A 26,069-nucleotide genomic window follows, 5' to 3' on the forward strand; every position below is an offset into this window, starting at 1 on the left:
TAAGTGAATGTGATTCAAGTTTCCATTCCCAACCCCCTCCACCCCCGGTAGATTGGATTTGAGAAATCTCATGGTCTCTTCGTTTGCATATCTACCATCTCTCCATTTTCTCATAAAATTATATTTCTTATGGGTTAAGTATGGCTTACTGGATGTTGCACAGGAGAAACGTAATGTGGGATATGGTTTGAAATCTTGTGCTTATTGACTGAGAAGTCTCAGAAATGTTTAAGGCTTGGAGAAAAATGCTGTGTTGCAATAGTTTAGCAAGCTATTTAATAAATTGTGTGCACTTTATCAGTCTGACACCCTGATCAAAACATTTGGAAGTAATGACATTTACTTCTAATAAATAACACAGCTTAGGCTAACAGTCTAAGCCCTTACAGAGGAATGTATATGATTTGTTTGCTGTCTAGTAGAGTTTTTGACTGAATGGTTCCCGCTGCCTTTATAAAGAAGCCATCCCAAAATTACTACAACAAATGTTTTTGCATATATTTCAAAGTAACTACAGAGCCTTAGTATATGGTATGATTGTCATATTTGGAAAGGGATATTAGAAGTTAATTTGGGGAAAATGTCTTAAAAAGCATCAGCAGAAGTGCTGAACTGTTTTCAGCTGCAGTCTTTTCAAAATGCATGTAATTGTATATAGGACTGAATTCAGCATTGAAAAAATCCCATCACATTTAAGTGTGGATCTGTATATATGGTTAAAACTGTTTGTGTTAGAAGAATCCAGCATTTTCTGTATGTGAGTAAAAATGTACAGCCTAAAATATAATTTGTATTATAAATTTATTTTCTTTTTATATATAATAATTAAATGACATATTTTTTCTATGAATAGTGGTGTTTGGATTGTAGTTATTTTTGAAAGCCAATAAAATGAGAAAGAAGACTGTTTATAGAAACAGAGTATATACACAAAGTATCAAATGTGGTGACAATATTAATAATGCAACAAAACAACAACACCACGAACTGGCTTATAAGTATAAAACCAAATTTACTAGAATAATAACTAGAATAGAGAGAGACTAGTAACCGTTCAAGCAACAAACATACTTTTTTTGCCATGTGCAAAAAAAGCCTGGAGATACTGTAAACATGGAGTGGATAAATGTACAACTGTATCATAACAAGTTACATGTGCAATAAATGTTATACAGTGGTACCTCGGGTTAAGAACTTAATTTGTTCTGGAGGTCTGTTCTTAACCTGAAACTGTTCTTAGCCTGAAGCACCACTTTAATGGGGCCTCCTGCTGCTGCCGCGCCGCCAGAGCATGATTTCTGTTCTCATCCTGAAGCAAAGTTCTTAACCCGATGTACTATTTCTGCGTTAGCGGAGTCTGTAACCTGAAGCGTATGTAACCTGAAGCATATGTAACCCGAGGTACCACTGTACAGACTGGATAAATGAACTGTTCAACAAGTAGCATAAGCCCAATCACAGAACGGCAACCCCGTGCTGCCACAATGGCAAGAGTAGCACACTGGAGAATATGAAAAAGTTTTTCAAAGATTGAACTGGATGAGATATTCTTCAATAGGTCTTGAGTTGGAAACACAAAGCAAGTGGGCAAAAGGAGACCTGTTCTCAGGATATATTACAGGTTTCGCTACACGCTGTGCCTGTGAATACTTTCTTTATCCTGAGCCAGTTTTGTATGACTAGCTTTTCGGACTGATGAAGCGTGCAGCCCTTGAATGGTTACAAGTCTATCTCTATTCTGGTTATTCTAGTAAATTTGGTTTTATACTTATAATCCAGTTTGTGGTGGTGTCGTTTTGTTGCATGTTATATAAACAGTCCATGGTGACTGCTGGGGCACTTGCTCCCTAGTGCAAGGTCTTTTCCACCTGGCCTGAAGGGCAAGGCGCAGACTCCAGCTCCTGGGGGGGGGGCACTCCTCCATCTAAACCGAATGCTGGCCAGTCAGCTTCCTGCATTTATAAATGTGGGGCTTCAATGACACCACACACATGCAGCGTTTTTTTGGGGGGGGGTGTCCAGGGGGCATGATCCTACCCTCTCTCACTCTCTGTGTGAATGGTGTGAGGTCTTCTCAACATCGCTCACACCTCCAACCAGGCATTACCAAGCTGTTTGGGCCAATGACACATTTACAAGCCAAATAAACTCATGAGCACCTCGTGTGCTGCAACCAAGCACACATGGCAAGTGTGGTGTAGTGGTCAGAATGTTGGCCTGAGACCTGATAGACCCGGGTTCAAATCCCCGCTGAGCCGTGAAGTTCATTACGTGACCTGGGGCAGTCACTGTCTCTCAACCTACCATATACCTTGCAGGAGAAAACGGAAAGAGGAGAACCATATGTGCCACTTTGAGCTCCTTGGAGGAAAGCTGGGATATATTTATTCCTATTTATGGAAAAACATGAGGTGGTCATCGCACAGCCCTCACTGGAGGATCTGTAATGTCGCATCACAATCGACGCAGCAGGTTTTAAACAACTGAAGGGGGAATTACCATTTTAAACCAGAAGCAGTTTGACCGCTAGAATGAATGAGGTGACGTTGAGAGGAGGAACGTGGCAGTTTAAAACAAGATTTGTATCTAGTGAGAAGGAAGTTTGGGAAACACTCTGTTGTGTTAGCCTTTTGGTGTGAGCTTCTGTGTTGAATCCATCTCTGCTCTTTCTCTTTGTTCAAATTGGTTGGTTTTTCAGGGGTCATAACTGAGCCTGGTCTAAATTTGAAATGGAATCATCCCACCACTTTTATGCCCAACTTTTCTTTCACACAAAAGCTGAACAGCTGTTCTGAAGAGAAGAGAAAAGTAAAAGCAAAGCAAGCATTCTCCTACACAAACACACAGAGACAGAAAAAAGCAAGCAGGCCGTCTGCCACACCTGAACAATGCCTGTTCCCCGTCTAAAACAGCCCTCTATATTTTCCAGATGTTGTTGATGGGCTTGTGGAATGGACCAGCAACCATAGTGAAAGCAAACATTGACAAGAAGCTGTGGATAATGCTGTGTTTACTTTCTCTAAAGTTCTGTGTATTTTGTACAAAACAACAGGTAACAAAAACGTAAGACACGCTTATAGAATTGTTAGTCTATTTTTTAAAAAAATCTAATATAAATGTTGCAGTGCTACAAAAACATGCAGATTTCTCTTCCATTTGTCTGGTTTATTTTTTACACAGCATTTTAGTTGTTGGAAGTTTATCATAATTTATTATTTATTACACAGAGCTCTCCAAACAACTTACAACACATTTATTATATTTTGAAAGCATGGCTTGAGGTAATAAGACCCCATATGTATACAGATTTCCTACTGTGCAGGAAAGTATAACCAAAGTTCCCACTTTTTTTCTTTAAAATTATAGACTCCTTTTCATCCATCAGATTACACAGCAGTGTTTGATAATAAAAATACAATACAGTAAAAACAATATATTCATCTGCTGGCAGAAGGACAGCAAAGAGGGTGGCAGCCAGTCTTGCTTCTCCAGGGTAGGAGTTCCAGAGTCTGGGATCCGCCACCTTCAAATACCGTATTTTCGCTCTATAAGACGCACCAGACCACAAGACGCACCTAGTTTTTGGAGGAGGAAAACAAGAAAAAAATATATTCTGAATCTCAGAAGCCAGAACAGCAACAGGGATCACTGCGCAGTGAAAGCAGCAATCCCTCTTGCTGTTCTGGCTTCTGGGATAGCTGCGCAGCCTGCATTCGCTCCATAAGACGCACACACATTTCCCCTTTTTACGAGGGAAAAAGTGAGTCTTCTAGAGCAAAAAATACGGTACCTTAAAGGGCTGTCAGGTTTGTTAACCCTGTTGTTTGACAGACAGAGACAGACAGACACACACACACACACACACACACACACAGCGCAACTGGCCTTCTGCCAGAGGTGTGCTGCTTCTGAACATGAATGTTCCATTTAGCTACTGCAACTAATTGCCTTCAATCGGCTTCACCTTCACAAATTTGTCAAATCCCCTTTAGAACCATTTAACTGTGTACTCATCACCACATCCAGGCGTGAGTAAACTCCATGCATATGGACTGTGTGGAAGAAGTAGTTTCTTTTTACCTGTCCTGAATCAGGAGTGCCAACTTTGCCCTGCGACTGTGGGTGCCATGACACGTGAGTGGCCCTGGCACCAAAATCTGTGGGTGCCCAGCCCCTTCACGGGCAAATTTGTGGGTGCTTGGGGCCCCAGGGTTCCTGGCAGCTGGCACCTCTGTCCTGAATCTACTGCCCATCAATCTCACTGGCTTTCTAGTGTTCTGATAGAGAAACGATTCCGTATTCACGTTATTAATGTTTGTTTCATAAAAGTTATACACTGCTTGATTGTAAAACAAAAGAAAACTTCAAAGCGGTTCCCCCCCCCCAAAAAAAGATAAAACAATAAAATTGTCAGAAATTTACAAGCAAACACAGGAGCTAAAATAGATTGACATTCACACCAGCTTTCTAATCATCTGGGCAAGCCTGTCTAAACAGGAATGTGTTTTTAAGCAGGCGCCTCTGGAAAGAGCGCAGCGAGGACATCTGCCTGGCGTCACGAGGCAGGGAGTTCCGCAGGGCAGGCGCAGCCCCGCCGAAAGGCAGAGTTCTTGCAACTTGACCGGCCTCTATCCTGCCTCCTCTCGGGCATCATTTGAAAACGGAAACCTATCGAGCCCCCAAACGCTTTAGCCTTTCATGCTCCGGCCCCAGGCGAAACCCAGAGGGGAAAGACTTCCGCGAACCACCTTAACTCCCGCGAACCACCTTAAGCCGAAGCGGGAAGCCTTTCCGCCAATGGGGCGAGCGCGAAGGCGGCGCCGGGAGAGGCAGCCGGAGAGGCCGGCCAGGCCGCGCTCCCTGCGGGGCTGATGGCCGAGGCGAGGCCGGCGGGAGAGGCCGAGGGACGCCCCGAAGCCCCAGGGGCTCCTCCGGGGGCCGCGCGGGGCCAGGCAGGTAACGTGCGGGGCGCCGGGGATCCGTCTTCCTTTCAGGGGGGTCTGACACGCGAAAAAGAGTCAAACGCGTGTCTGTGTGTTTGTGTGAATGTGTTCATTCGTTCGTGTCAGCTGCTGACATTCAGGATTCTTTCCAGTAAGTGGTGCATATTTATTCCGATGTTGAATTTTCCACCCGAGTATCTCTCAGGCACCTGGACTTGGAAAAGGCTGAACAAACTAAACCAAACAGGTTTCTGCTTAAATTGACCAGGATCCTCAAGACACTTAAGCGGCTCCCTGCGCATTCGAGGCGCAGCCAGTGCACATCTTGCTCCCATTTACAACCTGTGACTTCTGATCCCTCGCGCTTCTCCTTTGAGGCTCAGCCAGGGAGGGATGGTTTGCGCGTGGTTTTGAGCAGTTATTCACGGATCGTGGAAAATAGCCTCTCTAATATAACTAGTTAGCTTTTTTATCCTCGCCATGATCTACTGGACTGCGTTTGATAAAAGTAAGCAGGTTGTATGCAAAAGCCAGTGCTTTTTTGTTTTTTGAAGCACTCTGTCTGCTGGGGACTGTGGTCACTTTTGGGGGCTGGGACATCAAGTGACCTGTATTCTTAGCTCAGCTGCCAGATGAATCTGGGGGAAATGTTGCTCCGTGTCCCCTGCTATTTGTTTCGGTAAAATAGGGATAATGGTGGTGCCATGGGCGTAGCCAGGAGGGCAGGCTCCCCGCCCCAATCAATCAAAATTAATAAAAATCAATATAAATCCAAGGTTCTGTTCCCCGCTAACAAAAATCCTGGCTACGCCCATTGGTGGTGCTTTGATTTTCTACAAACATTGAATGCTGAATGCATATACCAGGAATACAGAAGCCCTTGCCACTCCTTCTTGGCTTTTACCCTCATTGCAATAGTGTGGTGGAAAGAAAAGATACAAATTTAATAAATTAACTAAGCACAGTTCTTTAATATTCAAAGGGTAAATTGGGAGACATAGTAGTGTGAGTACAGAATCTGCTTCCTCACGCAGTCACCCAAATACAGGAAGCAAGGAATGTGTGATGAGCATTTGTGTGTGGAAATGCTTCAAACAGGCTTTTCTGTGTATATCTGGGGCTTTGCTGAGATGAACTTTCATGAGCAAATTTAAAGCACTTTACTGTCTTGAACATCTACAGATATTTTCCTTTTTTGAAAAAGGCATCAGCCACTCTCTATAACACCAGCAAAACAAACACACACACACACACACACACACACGAGAGAGAGAGAGAGAGAGAGAGAGAGAGAGAGAGAGAGAGAGAGAGAGAGAGAACATTGTATTATTAGTAGGATATGTTACAGAATACCTTCAGAATATTTAACAGGCAAATATCTCTGAATCTTACACATGCAATTATAATTTAATTTCACCTAATCAGATCACAGTGACTTGTTTGGGGAAGAAATGTAATTGTCTGCTAATGGATTCCCAGGCCGCACAGTTGTTCTCAGTCATTCTAGCAAATGGGTTTGAAGTTTGTGGCTTTTAATGCAGCAAGCAATTATTCTTAATTCATGTTTGCTTTACTTCCTGGGATTCCCAGAAAATGTTAATAACAGATTTCATCACAGGTTCTTATACATAGTTACTAAACTAATTTTTCATGTTGTTTTCTAGATGATGTGGTGATAGATAAGTCTTTGTATTGCAGTCTGTATGAGTTTGAAGCCCCAACCTGGAGGAAAACACTCCAAACATAGGTTTACAATCTCAGTGAGAGAATTAGGACTCGATTGCTGATGTCTAATTATGTTAGTTTCCCTGTTTTCTCTAGGTAGTTGCTAATATAATTCAACTGAAAATTGGTTTTGTTGAACCTGTTTATTTGTATCTTGATCCTGTAGGGAAGGAGTGCCAGATGATTGTGTTCATTTACTTTTGTTCTGAAGCTCCAAGCTAGGTAACAACTCTAAACATCACAAAGCACTTTGTATGTTACAAGTATCTTTTGTCTGCATTGTGCTAGGTCACATCTCAAGGAGTCCTTGAGCGAAGGAGACTGCTCAGAATATATCTAGGGACATTTTGCCTCATGCCTATTTGGCTGGGTCTAATGGAGGAGCCATATTATGAAACATGTTAGGCAACTTTACAAATCTTTGATATTTTTAAATGTGACGGTAAGTGGCTCGAACACTTGTTCGCTGCATGCAAAGGCATTTGTTTTCAGGACATATTGGATGATTGTAAACAATAATTATTTGGACGTTTGGAGACAGTAGGGTAGTGCTATGTCCCACAATGGTCTCTTGTCAAATAGGTTTTGCTGACGTTTTAGCTATTTTCTTCCCAACCTATAAAACCTATGAAAGAACATCTTATACTTGAGGGCAAAATAGTCCTGCCACATGACCTTCAAATATCTGGAAAAAGCAACAACCAGTCTGTACAGGGTCTCAAAGAGGTTGAAAATATCTCAGGCCCCACCTGACCCTCTCTGATGCAGGGCTTCTCCACACTTACCTCTCCTCGGTGCTTTCCAGGCATGGTCTGTGCTTTAAAGCTCCGTGTCTTTATCACTGAATAAGAGCAAACAGCAATTCACAGAAAACCTGAATTGCCATTGGTTGCACTTCAGCTTTAAAGAGTGGGTTTTTACAGGGAATGTTTTGGGGCAAAAGAAAGAGCTGTTGGAAAAGGAGCTTTAAAGCACAGACCTGAGCAAAAGGTAACTGTGGTTAAGGCCTCTCTTGTGGCCCTGCTTCTTTCTCATCCGCAGTGGGTTACTCCAGTGACCATAGCAGAACCTCCTGGTCAGGGCAGAGCTCCTGCTGAGTTTTATGACCTAAAGCAGCAACAATCTCTCCAGCACAGGTCGCAATCTGAAGGAGTGGCTGAAGGAACAATTCTGTGACCACCCCATCGAGCACTGTGAGGACACTCGACTGCATGATGCCGCTTATGTGGGAGACTTGCAAACCATTAAAAACCTGTTGGAGGAAGAGAGCTTCCAAAGGTAGCTCTCAATTTTACTGAAATGGAGCATGGATTCTCAGGTGATAGATCAAACACTTTAGCCCTGAGTACATTTTAGCCTCATGCAAATAGTCACTGAGGAGCACTGAGGGTTCAAAGGGATGTAGGAAGATAGGGATCTCCTGTGGATCATCCTCCTGGGCTCTGTATGTTCCAGGTTCCATCTGCACATTTATTCCATCTATCAGATCTGTACTGTCCATTTTTGTAGAGTTCAGATTATGGGTAGCCTTCCTTATGAATTATTCAGGCGTACGTAATTCTGGGTGTATGTATCTAAGCTGGGGTTGCATATACGGTATTTTCGCTCTATAAGATGCACCAGACCATAAGACGCAGGTAGTTTTTGGAGGAGGAAAACAAGAAAAGAAATATTCTGAATTTCAGAAGCCAGAACAACAAGAGGGATCGCTGCACAGCGAAAGCAGCGATCCCTCTTGCTGTTCTGGCTTCTGGGATAGCAGCACAGCCTGCACTCGCTCCATAAGATGCACACACATTTCCCCGTACTTTTTAGGAGGGAAAAAGTCTTCTAGAGCAAAAAATACGGTAGGTTTGGGTGTGCATGTGTGCAGTCAGTGACAGACTGTTTGCATCAAATGGATACTGGATGGGGCTGATTGGAATCGTAGTCCAAAACAAGTGAAGAGTGGCAGGTTAGCAAAGGCTGCATGTGATTGTGCCTTATATATCTATTTAGACGTGATTTTATTCCCACGCTGTCAGAAAATTGTTGTTATGGATAACATAGGACATCCAGGGAAAGAATCCAGAGAGAGAAAAGTTGGTGTTTGTTCTTAATTTTTGCCCCACACTTGCTGAGAACAGGGCATGCTCACAGGGGGAAGCAAGGCAAGATCCAGGCACGCTCATGGATTACTTAGTTGTGCTGCTTTTGCTTTCTTCAGCCGCATCAATGAGAAATCCGTGTGGTGTTGTGGTTGGCTGCCTTGTACGCCGCTGCGGATTGCTGCCACGGCAGGACATGGAAACTGTGTGGATTTCCTGATTCAGAAAGGGGCAGAGATTGATCTTGTGGACGTGAAAGGGCAAACTGCCCTGTACGTAGCTGTTGTGAATGGGCATCTGGAATGCGCACAGATCCTTCTGCAAGCCGGAGCTGACCCCAATGGGAGCCGTCACCACCGCAGCACCCCCGTGTATCATGCTGCCCGGGTAGGCAGCACTGACATCCTGAGAGAGCTGATCAGGTAAGTACAGAGTGATTTTGCTTCATCTTTGCCCAGGAGCCAATTGCCGGTCAGCCAAAGAGGGTACATTTGCTACGGAAAGGATTCTCAGTTGTCCAATTCCAACAGGCAGCAGTTGTCAGTGAGAGAAGATAGGCAGAGTTGGGGGAGGGTCTTCAGAAAATGGAAAGACTTGGGAATTCCATTTTTAGGGTAGGAGAAATTCAGAATCCTTTCAAATATCTACACTTCGTCTTTTTCTTCTCTGCAAAATTTAATGTGTTACCATTCTGACAAAAACATGCTCAAGACGGCACACTTTTATTCTTCCCTTCCTGACCATTCTGAGAATAAGAACATATATGAGTTATTCAGCCAGCAGCTGCAACATCCCATGCTGATGGCTGACATGTGGAACAGGGATTGCAGGTCAAAGACCTTCATGTCCCCTCTTGAAGGTCTGGCTTTCCATCTTCTGTCTTGCCAAAGTTAAACATTTAAAGTCCCATTTTGACCCCACCTCTCCACCCTCAAGGCAGCTGGCATGAACAAGTCATAAAAACATAAAAAATGGTTAAAAATATGTCTCACCACTACAATGAAATTGTAGCCAGCAGAATAAAGAAGCTGGTAAAATGCGGTCTTGACTATGCTACCACTCAGTGGATTTGTAACTGGCTGACTGACCGAACCCAAAGGGTGCTCATCAATGGTTCCTCTTCATCCTGGAGAAGAGTGACTAGTGGGGTGCCACAGGGTTCTGTCTTGGGCCCGGTATTATTCAACATCTTTATCAACGACTTGGATGATGGACTCAAGGGCATCCTGATCAAATTTGCAGATGACACCAAACTGGGAGGGGTGGCTAACACCCCAGAGGACAGGATCACACTTCAAAACGACCTTGACAGATTAGAGAACTGGGCCAAAACAAACGATGAATTTTAACAGGGAGAAATGTAAAGTATTGCACTTGGGCAAAAAAAATGAGAGGCACAAATACAAGATGGGTGACACCTGGCTTGAGAGCAGTACACGTGAAAAGGATCTAGGAGTCTTGGTTGACCACAAACTTGACATGAGCCAACAGTGTGACGCGGCAGCTAAAAAAGCCAATGCAATTCTGGGCTGCATCAATAGGAGTATAGCATCTAGATCAAGGGAAGTAATAGTGCCACTGTATTCTGCTCTGGTCAGACCACACCTGGAGTACTGTGTCCAGTTCTGGGCACCACAGTTCAAGAAGGACACTGACAAACTGGAACGTGTCCAGAGGAGGGCAACCAAAATGGTCAAAGGCCTGGAAACGATGCCTTATGAGGAACGGCTAAGGGAGCTGGGCATGTTTAGCCTGGAGAAGAGGAGGTTAAGGGGTGATATGATAGCCATGTTCAAATATATAAAAGGATGTCACATAGAGGAGGGAGAAAGGTTGTTTTCTGCTGCTCCAGAGAAGCGAACACGGAGCAATGGATCCAAACTACAAGAAAGAAGATTCCACCTAAACATTAGGAAGAACTTCCTGACAGTAAGAGCTGTTCGACAGTGGAATTTGCTGCCAAGGAGTGTGGTGGAGTCTCCTACTTTGGAGGTCTTTAAGCAGAGGCTTGACAACCATATGTCAGGAGTGCTCTGATGGTGTTTCCTGCTTGGCAGGGGGTTGGACTCGATGGCCCTTGTGGTCTCTTCCAACTCTATGATTCTATGATTCTATGATTCTATGATTCTAATTCAAAGAGAGAAGCAACAAAGCCAGAAACAATCCCTGGTATGAGAACCAGACAGATTACAGCCTTCACCAATAACACATTGCCTTAACCCGGGGTCTGAAGGCAGATAAAGAGTTGGCATTCTAGGGCAAATACGTCCAGAGCCAAACAGACAAATAACCCCTGGGATTGCCATCTAGTGTGTACTCAAGAGCCACTCACACCACCAGTCCCAAGCCTCTAATAGGTGTGCCTTCCAATAAACTTGTTGAAGGGTGGGAGATAAATGCCTACAATAGATAAGATAGATACACATTCTTAAACACCCATTAATTAAAGACCACTTTACTTAGTTAGGTGTACACATAAAATTTTCTGTATACAGACCTGGAAAGCTGATGTTTGAAGTGTCATGTCGCAGTGGAGGCAGCTGAGCCATTCAGTTCTGTGAGCCAAACGACATGTGATGGAGGCAGACCCACATGTCAGAACCACATCCAAGGTTTCTTGCATCTCCATGATCTATGGATCAACAGCCCCTTTGGTGTAAGGTGATGGTGTGCAGATTTATACTTCTGCTGCAAGGACTCTTGGCCAGCAATATTAAATGTAGACTTTGGAAAGTTTTCAAGTTTAAAATTAACTGACCCTGGCCAATATCTTCTCATTAAATAATTTCTCTATCATGATGACTATGCTAATACCAGATTGTCAAGTTGAAATACAGCTATTAATCAGTTTAAATTGCTTTGTGGAAAGCTTAAAATATCAGTTATGCCACTCATACTACAGAAAATGCACTCGTCCAGTAAAATACAGATACATACATATGCCCAACTGCTAAAGCAAGCAAACAAAATTCCACATCCAGTCTAGCTTGACCCTAAGAATTATGACCTAAGCAAATATACTTTTTTTGGGGGGGAAGGGACTGTCCTATGTTAGAACATCTCTCAAATACATTTTTGACCTGGGTACATGATAAATCATCCATCTGACACATGCCATAGTTTAGTAATGCATGCAGCTACACTGAAAGCACACCTGTGTCCCCGTTTCCAATTCACAGAGTATGTGGTTTATCTGAGATGGTTTTTCATGTGTCTGTGCGGGAAAAGAAATATTAGAAGGTCTGAGAAGTGAATACATTTAATATTGCTTCTGCTTCCCATCCCTCAATTAGATTGCAATACAACTTTCCAGGTGCATGTCAGATTCATCTCCTGACAGCCATTCAGAAGCAGGGACACCATTTTTTTATTTGGGGTGCTGAGAAATAAGGTTCACAGCAAGATTCAGTAGGCCATTCTTGGATATTTTCAAAATTAAATTGCAAAACAAAAACAGTTGGAGCTGAAAAACCAGGATGAGCAGAAAGCAAATAGCCACTGCCACTGTTTTGCAATTACTTGGGCAAGTGTTGCTCAAACTGATAAGTTCTACAGCAGTTCTTATCTTTCAAACACTCTTACAGAATCAGAAAACATCTTAAAGATTTAGCTTCACTTTTCAGCCTTTTCATGGGCAACACTCTGGCATGAGAGGCCATGGATGCTTTAGCTAAGATTCCAGCATTGCATGGGTTTGGACTTGATGACTGGGGTCCCAATCCAGTTCTAGGATTCTATCAGGTAGAGCAGCCTTTTCATGAGTAGGAGGCTCTTTCCTCATCATGTGAAAGGGTTCTAGAGAATTCCCTCTCCTGAAAGGCCAAATCAGAAAACAAAAACTGTAAGCAGACCATGTGCCACCCCATGATTTTATGTAGCCTGACTAGTCTCTGAGCCTGCAGATAGTGCTGACTGATTTCACAGAGAATTGTCTGCGTTCTTCAAAGTGGTATTTTCCAGCTTTGCAATGACTAGTAAGTTCTACATACAGACATAGCCAGGACTTTCCCCCACAAACCTGGCACAGAATAATATCACCCTTTCCTTATTAACCAGGGAGTGGAGGTAGAATGGAAATATATAATTAGGAAAGCAGAACCTCATTCTTAGACTGTTTGGATGGGAAGGTAAAGTTATTCCTAAGTCATATAATTACTCCGTAGGGACATTTGGAGACTCTGCTTAGAGTGGAATCCCCTTCCTGGTTACAGCAGAGCCAAACACAACTGCTCTGCTTCTGGTGACTTTTGCCTTGGCAAGCGCAACTAGTCTGCGGGATTTACATTTCAAACAAACATGTTGCTCTCAGTGATAGCTTTGAAATCCTGCTCAACTCTTTGAGTTCTATCTGGCAATAAACAGAAAACGAATACGTGGCCATTTATTTGACGAGCTGCCATTTCCCGCCTTCCCTGTTTGCTGCTGCTGTCCATGCTTTTCTACTCTGCCAGCCGTTATTATCACAAAAGGTTGGTTTCCTGAAGGTGTGTGCATCTTTGTGTCTGTCAATAGTGAAAGTCATAGGAGGAGATCTCTAGAAGGCAACAAGTTCGGAAATGCTGTTGGTGTTTGTGTGAGCTGACAGCACTGGAACAGTCACATTAAAGGGCCAAAGAGGCAGGACAAGTGGGAAGCAACCAAAAGTGGGGCTACCTCAGTGGCACCCCCAATTCCCCCCCTCCCCTTGAGTTGGTATGGGATAGAGGAGGAAGATCAGCACAGTAATACTACTACTTCATATTAATAGAGTACTTCTAATATTCAAAGTACTTAATATGCATGATCTAAAACAGTCCTCTAGTGGTGTTGTTATTATTATTTGCATATAGCAGGTAGGGGGACTGAAGGCAAAAGGCAGAGAGGCTTGCCTAAAACCATCTTGTGAGTTCATGGCTGTAGTAAGAATTGCACCAGCCGTCTCACAGCCCAGTCTCTTAGCCATTGCTCACTTCTAGTTAGGGAAGATGTGTGAGTCCAGCCCACAGAATCTAGCCAAGGCCTATTGCAGCTCCCGCTGCTGAAAGCTGAGCTGCTAATGTGCTTTGTCTTTTTTATTGACTTAGCAATGACTGCCTTGTGGGAATTCTATGGTTGTGATCAATATTCAGATATCAGACGGTAAAGTTAGTGTGTACATTGCAGCCACCAATTTTCCATTTCAAAACAGTGGTCAAAGCTTGACCACTGCACTCATTTCCAACAAGGCCAGGAAAGGTGTAATATGCCGCCTCTTTCCTGAATACTGAGACACTGCATGACTGTGAATTTGTTTTAGGTTGACCCCTGGCCCACACCTATTTTTGGGAGTGGGAAGGAATAATAATAATAATAATAATAATAATAATAATAATAATAATAATAATTTTATTATTTATACCCCACCCATCTGACTGGGTTGCCCAGGAAGGATTCAAAATACAGTGATACCTCGGGTTACAGATGCATCAGGTTACAGACACTTCAGGTTACAGACTCCACTAAGCCAGAAATAGTACCTCGGTTTAAGAACTTTGCTTCAGGATGAGAACAGAAATTGTGCAGCGGCGGCACAGCGGCAGTGGGAGGCCCCATTAGCTAAAGTGGTGCTTCTGGTTGAGAACAGTTTCAGATTAAGAATGGACCTCTGGAACGAATTAAGTTCTTAACCTGAGGTACCACTGTATATTACAGGGCAGAATCACAAACCTCATGATCTTATCAGTAATAAACGCTGAAGGATTTTGTCAACACTTAACCTAAATTCTTCCGAAATCTCCCTTAAGTTATGGATATGGCATACTGTGGCCTGCACTGAGGGGGGTGATCCATGCATTGGGAGAACTGTACTTAACTGAGGCAGGAGATCGGCTGGAATACCTGTAGTAACTTCTGGTTCTGTGCTTCTGCAGTCCAACAGGACTGGCTCTTTTAAGGAATCTGTGTCCCCTCATCCCTCTCCTCTATTGGGCCACATTTTAGACAACCTTTGCTTCCCAAAACAGTCAGGATAGCATATGTGATTCTTCATTTTAGTCGGGGAGAGCTCAGTCCAGGCTTTCCCCCAGTTTTCCCACAGAGGGCGGCACAATTCTTTCGCACCAGCACATCTCTGGAGTCTTGGCTTTCATAGTTTACATTCTGAATACTGCTAAACACTCTCTGTTTCCATCTTGCCATGTGAAAGCTATCCTAGCAACTAGCAAGCTGGCTACTTGGCAGATATATATTCTTGTCTGTAACCACATGCGGTGAAAAGCAGATTTAATTGGCACTACCTTTAGAGAGGGATTTAACAAAGCCTCTTTGCCTCACCCTGATGCTCATGTGAATTTGTAGCTTCTGAAACTGAAGAGGGAGAGACAGGAATCGTCAGTGCAGTGAGAGGCAAAGAGGGCAAGGTGGCCAGACGGCTAAAGAAAAACCCAGCCTGAACAGGGAGCCAGTATAGCAACCGAGAGCAACATTTGATGATGCAGTTATAGTCAGAGAATGGTAGAACTGTAGAGTAGGAAGGGACTCCAAGGGTCCTCTAGTCCACTCCCTGCAATGCAGGAATCTCAGCCAAAGCATCCCTGACAGATGGCCATCCAACCTCTGCTTAAAAACCTCCAAGGAAGGAGAGGAAGGAAGGAGATCTCCAAGGAAGGGGAGTCCACCACCTCTCGTGGCAGTGCATTCCATTGCCAAACAGCTCTTACTGTCTGAAAGTTCTTCCTGATGTTTCAGTAACTTGAATCCACTGGTTCAGTTCCTACTCTCCTGTGCAGAAGAAAATAAGCTTGCTCATCCTCCATGTGACAGACCTTGAGATATTTGAAGACGGCTATCATATCTCCTCAGTCTCCTTTTTTGCAGGCTAGACATACCCAGCTCCTTCAACAGTTCCTCATCAGATTTGGTTGGCAGAGCCTTGATCACCTTGGTCACCCTCCTCTCCACATGTTCCAGCTGGTCAATATTCTCCTTAAATTGGGGTAACCAGAACTGGATATAGTATTCCAGGTGTGTTCTGACCAAGGCAGAGTAAAATAAGACTATTACTTCCCTTGATCAGTATCTATGCTATTGTTGATGTAACCTAAAATAACATTAGCTTTTTCTTTTGTTGTTGTTGCTGCATCACACTAACTCATATTAAGCTTGTGTTCTGCTAAGACCTCCTTTTCACATGTACTACTGACTGGGTGTCCCCCATCGTATATTGGTACAGCTGGTTCTAAGTGTAGAACTTGTTGTTTGTCCCTATTGAAATTCATTTTTTTAGCTTGGGTCCAGTTATCCAATCTGTTAAGGTCACTTTGAATTCTGATTCTGTCTTCTACTGAATTAGCTACCCCTCCCAGTTTGGTGTCATCTGCAAATTTGATGAACACCCCCACAATTCCTTCATCCAAGTCGTTTATAAAGACGTTGAACAACAACGGGGCCAGGACAGAACCCTGAGGAACCTTTAAGGAGCGCTCCTTGGGATCAGTCAGTCAACCAGTTACAAATCCACCTAACAGTTACCTTATTCAACCCACATTTTACCAGCTTCTTCACAAGAATATCATGAAGAACTTTGTCAAAAGCCTTACTGAAATCAAGACGCACTATGTCCACAGCATTCCCCTGACCCACCAAGCTTCTAACTCTATTGTTTTTTAAAAAAAGATTTGTATGGCATAACTTATTTTTGAGAAACCCATGCTGGGTCTTTGTAACCACAGCATGCATTTCTGAGTGCTAACATACTAAATGTTTAATTATATTTTCTAGGACCTTTCCAGGTATTGATGTCAAGCTCACTGGTTGGTAGCTACCTGGATCTTCTCTTCCCCTCCCTTTAGAAGATGTGGACAGCATGTGCCCTCCTGCAGTCTGCAGGGACCTCACCTGTTCTCCAAGAATTCTCAAAGATTATAGACATCCTCAAACTTCTTTAGTACCCTTCAGTGAAGCTCCTCAGGCCCTGGAGATTTAAGTTCATTTAAAGTAGCTGGGTGTTCCCTTACTACCTCTTTTCCTATCTTGGGCTGCAGCTCCCTCCTTACATCATTTATTCTGTTATCACCAGGCTGGGCATCGCTTTCCTTTTGGGTGAAGACAGAGGCAAAGTAGGCCTTCACTCTGCCACCCAGTAGCATTTCTCCGTCTTCTCCATGCAGAGGACCTACTACTTGCTTGACTCTCATCTTACTTCAGACATAGCCAAAGAAACTTTTATTATTATTTTTAACCTCTCTTGCAAGCCTGATCTCATTTTGAGCTTTGACCCACCTGACCTTCCCTGGGCAACTGTGCTACTTGTGTATAATACTCCTCCTTTGTGATTTCCCCTTTCTTCCATTTCTTCTCCAAGCTCCTTATGCAGCCACACCAGTTTCTTTAGTGCCTCGTGCTTTTCTTTCTTGTTGGAATTGTCTTTATCTGTTGTCTGAGGATTGCACCTCTTATGTATTTATTGCATTTATATCCTACCTTTTTCTCCAAGGAGCTCAAAGTGGTGGTCTTGGTTTTCCTCCTCCTCCTCCTCCTTTAATCCCCACAGCAACCCAGTCAGGTAGGTGAAGCTGAACCAGTAAGCTTCATATCCAAGTGGGGATTTGAACCTTGACTCCCCAGGACCAAGGCTGACATTGAAATCACTGCACCCCACTGGCTCTCACCTAACGCTAGAGGTACATAATCTGGTGGAGGACGACCACCTCCTGCTCGACTTCACAAGGTTTTATTCCTATCCCGCTTGGTCCAAGGCACATAAAGTCCAACAGGGCAGGATTTTGCAGCTTGCCTAGCCACCATCTCGCCGCCACAAAAGAGCTTGATGAAGGCAGGGTTGCCATAGTCTTTCCCAATGAATTTCATTTTCTTTCCTCAGGTATGGTGCTGATGTGGATGTAAATCACCATTTGATCTCGGGGACCCCCAGCCCATCTTCCCGGCCGCTCACCTCCCTGGTGGTCTGCCCGTTGTACATTAGCGCGGCCTATCACAACCTGCCGTGCTTCCGGCTGATTCTGCAAGCGGGAGCCAACCCAGATTTTAACTCCTGTGGCCCCGTCAACATCCAGGGCTTCTCCAGGGGCTCTGCGGTGTGTGTCATGGATGCAGTCTTGAGACATGGGTGTGACGTGGCTTTTGTCAACCTCTTGATTGACTTTGGTGCCAACTTGAATCTGGTGAAATGGGAGACTCTGGGAGAAGGAGCTGCAGGAAGGATCAAAGTGAACCCAGAAGCCTTGCAGGTGTTCAAAGAAGCCAGGAGTGAGTGGAAAAAGTTATTTTGACATTCATATTCTATCCCTGCAAAAAGAGTGCGTAGTGAACTGAAAGTACCTCTCTTAGGGTTGTCAGATGGTTTAAATTTTCATTGGGGATTTTTTTAACTGATGAAAATGGGGAAATGTTTTTAATACATGACATGGAAATTTAATAGTATCTGAATATGATTTTCATTTAAATAATTACAGTAATTTATATAGAATTTTCCATATGAATTTCAAAAGCAGCACACAAACAAAAAGCTAATAAAACACCCATAAAATAAAATAATTTAACTAAAACAGTAAAAACAAAAAAGAAACACAGCTACAATCCACATTAGAGCCAGAACAATTAATGAATTCCTTTTCAAAGGCCAACTGAGACAGAAATTTTTTTGCCTATTTTCAGCAAGTTAGCAGGGGGGAAGCTGTAGGAATCTTGTTGTGACCCACAGTACTGGGGTCCCTACAAGGAAGCCCTACTCCTTGTGAACAAGGTTTTAGAGGTTTTACTATGGTCAGTTGGTGTATAAAGTTTGTTTACTGTAAACAAACAAATAAATCTAGGCTCCTCATAAGATGGAATTCAGAGGAGGAGCTCATCAGTACTGCCGAGGTGGGTGTGGCAGGGACAGTGCTATTTTTCTATTAAAAGAAGTGCCGGAACTCACCGTGAACACCTCCCTCACTCTCTTAGAATGGCCATGGCGCCCAGCTGAGAGGGGCCAGAACTGAGTTCTGGTGAGTTCCGGCTGAAAAAAAGCTCTGCGCATGGAAGTCATGCAGGAGGCGATGTTCCCTGAGATAATAAGGATTAAATAATCATCATAAATCATCTGTTTATACCCTGCTCTTCTACTAAAAGTAGAAGAGTGCAGAATACCACATAACAATAAAACCATATAATATTAAATTTGATAGGAAGTACAGATACAACTACAATAAAACCTGTTTTAGTCTTTACAAGTAAGAACCAGCCCTTTGAGTTGGGCCTGGGAACAGACAGCTTTCTGTGTCATGTGGCGAGCAGGACTAAACCGCTTCTGGTGCAATGGGACACCGTGACAGAAACCAGAGCGCACGGAAACACTGTTTACCTTCCCACCACAGCGATACCTATTTATCTACTTGCACTGGTGTGCTTTTGAGCTGCTAGGTTGGCAGGAACTGGGACAGAGCAACAGGAGCTCACCCCATTGTGCGGATTCAAACTGCCAACCTTCTGATCGGCAAGCCCAAGAGGCTCAGTGGTTTAGACCACAGCGCTACCTGCTCCTTTAGGGCACCTGCCTAATATCAAGGGGTAGGGAGTTCCAGCTGTAGGTACTGCTCCACTGAATGATCAATTCCTTGCAAGTCAAGAACAAACCTTATGAAGTATGTGTAAAAGTGCCAGTTCTTCAGATCAAAGCAGTTATGTAGGCACATACAAGGTAAGGCAGTCCTTCAAGTAAACTTGAGCCTAAGCTACTGAGGACTTTTTATATACTAATAGTACCACCTTGAATATGGCCTGGTAACAAATTGGCAGCTAGTGCAGATTTGTGAGCAGCAGTGATATCCAACCAGCTCCTTCCTGCAGAGTCGCTGTTTAGTTCTTACTCTCCCTGCTTCTGGCTTTTCCACACTTCCACTTGTCTCGTGCCTAGAAAGCAGGGGACTGAGCGTTTGCTACTCCACTTTCCGGGAAAGCCCACTCTTTAGTGCTGAATCGGAGCAAACACCCATTTGCGGGAAGCCCGATTGACATTCTCTCCAGTTCAGCCCTGCAGAGTGGGTTTTCCCTGGGTGAAAGCGATGAGCCCTAAGTTCTGCTTAGAGCTGGGTGCACCTCTCACTTCTGCATGCAGCCTAAAGGTATTAACTAGGCATAGGTCTTTGTGGGTCTGCTGTGGTATTCAGTTGTTTCTTTTTCTCTCCTTGTCTCTTTCTCGTGTGTTGCGTTACAGGCTGCCCTAGGAGTCTGATGTCTTTGTGCCGCGTGGCAGTACGAAGGACACTCGGGAAACGTCGTCTGCACCTGATCCATGCTCTTCCAGTGCCAGACCAAATCATAAATTTTTTACTCCATAAACAGCAGTGAGGTCTCCTTGGATGTTTTGGAGGACAATTCCCTTCCTTCATTGTTTCCTCCCCCCCCCCTTTAATGAGGATTTTGCTTTTTTAAGAGTGAGCAATTGAAAACAGGAAGAACTGTTTGTGTTTGTTTAATGCTATACAATTATTTTCATGATCTTATTTCTGTTAATTATTCTATATAATTTGGGTTTTAGCAAAGCTGCTTCCTGGTGAATTTGATCTGATGTGTTACAGTGCTTCACGTATCATGAAAAAGATAGGACATGGTCCTATAGCTTTAGTGCAGACAGTATTTGTCTTTAGTGGTGTGGATGTGTTTATTTATAGCATGTGCTGTTATTCCAAAAACAGCTCAAGGTATTTATTTAGCAGCCATTGTGGCAAGGCTGTGCCTCCCGGCTGCCACAGACACCTCACCCTTCTCCATCCTGGGATGAGGCAGCATCTCAGCCAGAGGGAGGCCAGGTGAGCAGTGCTGCTCTTCTGAGGGCTCAGAATGAGTTCTGCAGTCATAGGCAGCAGAAAGTAGTTCAGGGTCGCAATCTACATGGTTTTGGTTCCAAGACTTACCTCATCCCTCGCCATACGGCCAACTCCAACAACCTACATATTCCCAGTCGTGCCTTCTCAATACAAATTACATATATGTTTTGAAATGCACTCATCTGATTTTTTTCATGCTATTCAAATAATCACCAGTAAATTATTGTTGCTGTCTTGATGATTAGCTGTTGTGGAATTTATTCCAGTTTCTTTTCAGCACAGTGTAAAGTATACTAAAAATCTTGTCCATCAGTAGTATGAGGTAACCACAGTTCTGAAGCATTTTATCTTGTGTGTATGTGTTTAAGAAATCATGTTGGCTTCAAAAAATCTTCAGGGTAAGGCGAATGCAGCATTTTCTGATGTCCAAAATATGTACTTTTGGCTCCTAATGCTATTCGTATTTATTATTCACAAAGCACCTGCATTTTTCTATGTGCTGTAAAAATATTTAAAATATTGGTTGTATCCAATGTAGTGCAAGTAGAGTTCCTCCTACAGCAGGACTCCAAGCCTTTGGAGCAGATTTTGAGGATGCACAGAGTGGACGCACAGGGTGCAGGAATCATAGAAGAGTTGGAAGGAATCTCAGCCAAAGCATCCGTGACAGATGCCACCCAACATTTGCTTAAAAACTTCGGAGGAAGGAGGTTCCGCCCGAGGGAGTCTGTTCCACCGTTGAACAGCTCTTCCCGTTGGAAAGTTCTTCTTGATGTTTAGTCTGACTCTCCTTTCTTGTAACTTGAAGCCATGGGTTCGAGTCCTGCCCTCCAGAGCAGGAGAAAACAAGCCTGCTCTGTCTTTCATGTGATAGCCCTTGAGATATTTGAAGATGGCTGGAAGGGAGAGTCTTGTTGTGCATACAGAAGGCGCTTCCACCGGTGCCCTCTTACTGTTGGATACAACCATAGTCCATGACCACAGGTTTACAATTTACCACCAGACTTTTTCTCAGTTAACAGGACTTGAGTCTGATCAGCTGCATTGATCACTGCCATTGCACAAAGAGAAAAGTGAAGGATCACAGGGAGGGTAGAAATCATTGTTTTGCTTATATAGTCAGAGATATCGCAAACCCGGTGTGTAAACAGAAATTGTACATACAAATAATAAATATGTGTGGGCCGGACTGGGATCATGCTTGCAGAAGGGGCTGCATAAATAGGTTTTCTATGCAGGACCTGTACCCTCCCTTTTTGCAGAGCCAAAGTTGCCTGTGAGAATCCTACATGTGCTGTGCATTGGGTATAGGCCCCTGTGCAAATGAGGTCTTGAATGTGGGCTGATGAATGCTATCCTGGGTCTCCCTCCATGCCGTCCTGGACACTGGGTGGCCATCTGCCTGGGGCTTCAGAGTTTGCTGATTCAGTGCGCTGCTGTTGTGAATCAATGCTTTCTAAAAACCACTATAAGGGAATCCCAGGACATTTTACCCACACATCCCATTCTTCACAATCTCCAACTGTTTTCAGGCTATTGCCTTTATCTTCCGTGTCTGTGCCTCATCAGAGCTAATATTAATATTTTGTTGGAAGCCACCCAGAGGGTAACCCAGCCAGATGGGCGGGGCATTTATTATTATTATTATTATTATTATTATTATTATTATTATTATTATTATTCAGGATCATTCTTGACAATATTAAACCTGGTATAATTAAAACTCCAAACTGCAGTGGCGGAGGGTTCTTCTCTCTCCTTTCACTCCCATTCAGCATTGAAATCAAACTTTCCAAACTTTCTATGAGCTCATTCATTTAAGAATCTTAAAACAAATCTATTGAACACCGTAGCAAATCCATTTACTAATTGTACTATTAGGGTATAGAAAATCTGGCAACCTAAACTTACACCTATTATTTCATTAATTCCAATATCACACCACCCAGATTTCTTCCAGCAAAGGGCGAGATAAGCAATTTGAACATTGGGAATCCATAGGATTATATACATAATGGGATTTGTATAGCAATAATCAACCTATATCTATTAACCAAATAAAAATACCTTTGTCAAATCTTAACAGTAACTGAAACAACATGTAAAAACACAAGCTCTGAAACCCTTAACACAATTAGAAAATTTATTAAATGCAGAGGGGCAAAAGGATTAGATTCTAAATTGTACTCTATATTGCTCAATGTAACTTATTGATCTATGGAACCCCTTTTAAAAATGGGGAAATTATTGCACAGATGGTAACGCACCCCTTTGGAAATGTAATATATATATATATATCACCTAATTGTTGGAGGGGTTACAATAAACTTGGTACGTATTCTCTTTTATGGTGGGAATGTTAGATGGTGCGAGGTTTTTGGAATTTAATTTTGGCAAAGATGATAAGTTTCATACCCACCAATATTTCTTTGATGAAAATAGGGCTATCTCTTTCTATACCAGGAAGCTTCTCCCGTGTTTGATCTCCCGCACACATAGACGTTATAGACACATCTACATGGGTCACTTGGAGCCAATTACAGCCTCTCCGCTGAACCTACCTTGCAGAATTGTTGCAAAGAAAAAATGTGCGAGGAAAGGGATCGTGTACAACAGTGAAATAAACCTGTAGCTGTAAGCTGCCTTGAGTCCCTGACAGGGAAAAAGGTGGGAAGTGGTTGTTGTTGTTAGTAGTAGTAGTAATAGTAGTAGTAGTAGTATCAGTAGTAACCATGAGAATGATCAGGAACACACCAGACAGTAAATCCTATTGAACTCAGTGGGACTTAGTTCTGAGTAGACACGCTTTGGATTGCAGTGTGAGGCTGCCCAGTCTTGACCCAGGTACCTGGGTTTCAGCGCCATTGAATATAGCGGGACTTACTTGTGAGTAGACAGTGGAAGGCTCAACTTACAATAAAGAAATCGAGGCTCCCTGCGTTTCCTAAAAATGGCTGATTGTGAAAGCATTGCAATTAAAGAATTTAAAGTGGATTGGTGAACTTTTCCTTCAAAATTATAGAAAGGGCTTTGCTTTCTAGATTCACCTTTTCCTTCACTTCGTGCAATGATCTTATTTTCAGTATAAACAGGACTCTGTTTTTTGCAGCTACCACCCCCACCCCCACTTTTAATTGTTCTCTGAGACATGGAGGTGAGGAAAAGGGAAAAGCGGGACATTCCAGGATCAATTCAGAAACTGGGATGACTTCTGTAATTCCAGGACTGTCCTTAGAAAACTGGGACACTTGAAGGGAGTGAAATACTACTAAGGAAACTATTGTTTGTTGTCCAAAATTAATGTTACTGGACATTTTTTATGATACCAATAGAATTGGTCTTCTATATGATATAGGCAGCACAAACTGGAAGTGCAACTCAATGCAAAACAGCCCAAAATCTTACACTGAACGCTTGGTACCACTCACTCTGGAATATAGCTGTAATGGAGAAAATAATGTATAATTTGAGATTTCAGCAAGGACTAGAACCTCCAGACAGTTTTAATATGATTTGGCATTACTTTATGACATATACAGCAAAACCTTCATTTTCAAGTCAACCCTCGTCAAAAGCCGGGCAAATCTGGAATTATACTTGAAGATCTGATAGTCTCTACTTCGACTTTATTTTAAGTCATGTACAACCATTCATTCTGCATGCCTATTTTATAGTTTTGGTTTCCATTTTTGTCTTTATCATTATGCTTACCTTAACTGGTCAGGCAGCATTGCATGGCAGCACCTCTCTCCCTACCCTGAGCTGGCAAGGGATGGGGATTTCCCCCAGGCCCAGCACAACTGGGCTTTGTGCTGGTCTGGGAAGTGGACCAAAGGCTGCTGGCTGACTGGCCAATGGCAGGCAAGCCTCTCCGCTGGCTCCATCCCTGGGGCAGCTTGGACTGGACACTCATCTCCACTTCAGTCCACCTCAGGAACACTGCTGGCGCCCAGCTCCTCCCTTGGTTGCTTGTGGGATCTCACTGTTGATCTTTGGTGGAGGGGAGACTGCAGCCTCTGCCTCTCCAGTCCTAAGGGGATCCAGAAGTAGTTGCTTCTGTCCAGAATCCCAAGCGGGGGCCATAGTGCTCCTCAGGGCGGCAACCCTTGGCCTCAGGTTGACCCCTAACAGGCAGGCTGGAGGTCATGTGGCCGTACCCAATGCCTTTCCAAAGACCATTACATCTGTCATAAATAAAGTTGTGGCCTGATTTGACCCAGTAGCTATGTTGTCCTGTGTATTGCTTGGGTGGAAGTCATGGGTGAGGGGAGGCAACTTGTTCATGAAATTGTTATCTCTGTACATTATAAAATGAAATAGTAATAATAAACTTTGCAACCCCCCCCCCCCACAATACTGGCTTATTCTAAAGGGTTGTTGAAAGAATAGGAAGGTTATAACATGCCCTTTATTCATTATCAAGCGGTGTCTCAATGCTGAGCTCTATTCTTACTTCAGCATTTTAACTATGCATGTCATCCAGGCCTTGTTTTTGCTGGACCTGGGATTTTCTGCATGTGCCACAGCATTTTACCAGAGATCGTGGGAGCCATGAGGGCCAGAAACTTATTTCAGTTTGAGATTCTTGGAGCAGTGGAGCTTATTGCTCCTTGACCATCACCACTTAACTTCTCATGGGTTTTGGCCGCCTTGCAGAGCCTTCCTCCTCCCCCCACTGGTTTCCTTTGGGACCCAGTTGCTTTTATTTTCATCCTGTGAACCTGGCTCAACATCAAGCAGTGTGATTGCACTGTAGGAAAGTTGTGCCCTCTGGTTTTTGAATTATAAATGGAAAAGCCATACTGTTTTTGGAATAAACAGCACTAGTCATTAGAAGGTCTGGCAAGTTACTATTGCATTACAACAGAATGAGGAATTATTTTAGTGGAGAAAAGCCCCCAGAAGCAGACAGTCAATTGTCACCTTTTCCAGGGTGGAAATCTTTTATTTTCTTTGTTAATGCCATACAGACCATAAATTAGAATTCCAGGTGAAAGGTAAGGCTACATTTCAAAGGCAATTAGTGGAAGTCTTGTGAGTGCTGCCCTGAGACGTTGCTGATGGCTCTTCCTCATCAGATGGAGTAAATTGGAAGCCTTCTGAAAGCCTCTCCTTGCCCTGATGCTCAATTTCATGCGCATCAAATAAAGATTTTCCTGAAGCAACAATGGCCACATTCCCACAACTAGCTAACCATTTCAGTACAACTTCAATGCACTCCTAAATCATTTTCTCACTGAGGATCAGTTCTGACAAAATACTGATGGTCAATGTGCTCAAATAAATGACGGGGAGGGAACCCTTCTCATACCAACAGCCTACTTGTATGAGTTGGGTAATGTCAGCTAAGTTGCCATTTTTCCAGTTCACGGGAAAAGAACGGGCAATCTTTTTTTGTGGTATTTGTTGCCAGATTACCACCACATAAAAATAAAACTCAAATAAATTGAATGAGTAATCTATATCTAATTGCAAGTATTCCAAAAAGAAACAATTATTTTACGTTGTAATATACAGTTACTGACTCA

General features: G+C 43.3%; 1 protein-coding gene and 2 long non-coding RNA genes across 3 annotated transcripts in view; 2 read left to right on the forward strand and 1 right to left on the reverse strand.

Moving 5' to 3' along the window:
- LOC308584531 overlaps window positions 1-3,781 on the reverse strand; it is a 60,080-nt gene extending 56,299 nt beyond the window's left edge. The window contains exon 1 of the long non-coding RNA XR_014006893.1: window positions 3,641-3,781. This is a non-coding gene — a long non-coding RNA (uncharacterized lncRNA). The remainder of the gene's footprint in view (window positions 1-3,640) is intronic.
- Window positions 3,782-4,791: 1,010 nt separating this feature from the next.
- Window positions 4,792-24,760, forward strand: ASB1 (ankyrin repeat and SOCS box containing 1). Its single transcript, XM_081182243.1, has 6 exons — window positions 4,792-4,956; window positions 7,805-7,946; window positions 8,875-9,177; window positions 17,208-17,276; window positions 17,595-17,980; window positions 19,929-24,760. Exons 1-6 carry the CDS (start codon window positions 4,872-4,874, stop codon window positions 20,060-20,062), a joined length of 1,119 nt encoding a protein of 372 aa, XP_081038369.1. The 5' UTR covers window positions 4,792-4,871; the 3' UTR covers window positions 20,063-24,760.
- LOC308582018 lies at window positions 9,184-16,375 on the forward strand. Its single transcript, XR_014005451.1, has 2 exons — window positions 9,184-9,786; window positions 10,898-16,375. It is a non-coding gene; the product is annotated as an uncharacterized lncRNA (long non-coding RNA).
- Window positions 24,761-26,069: the final 1,309 nt, after the last annotated feature.

The sequence above is a fragment of the Podarcis bocagei genome (assembly GCF_964188305.1).
Source record: "Podarcis bocagei genome assembly, chromosome: 1".
In the NCBI taxonomy this organism is placed as follows: domain Eukaryota; kingdom Metazoa; phylum Chordata; class Lepidosauria; order Squamata; family Lacertidae; genus Podarcis; species Podarcis bocagei.

Excerpts from the sequence above, each read along its gene's own strand:
- ASB1 (XM_081182243.1), top strand. The coding sequence starts at position 4,872 with ATGGCCGAGGCGAGGCCGGCGGGAGAGGCCGAGGGACGCCCCGAAGCC. Across the intron at positions 4,957-7,804 it reads GGCCGCGCGGGGCCAGGCAG|GTCGCAATCTGAAGGAGTGG; the intron begins GTAACGTGCGGG and ends TCTCCAGCACAG. Across the intron at positions 9,178-17,207 it reads ATCCTGAGAGAGCTGATCAG|GAGCTCAAAGTGGTGGTCTT; the intron begins GTAAGTACAGAG and ends TTTTTCTCCAAG.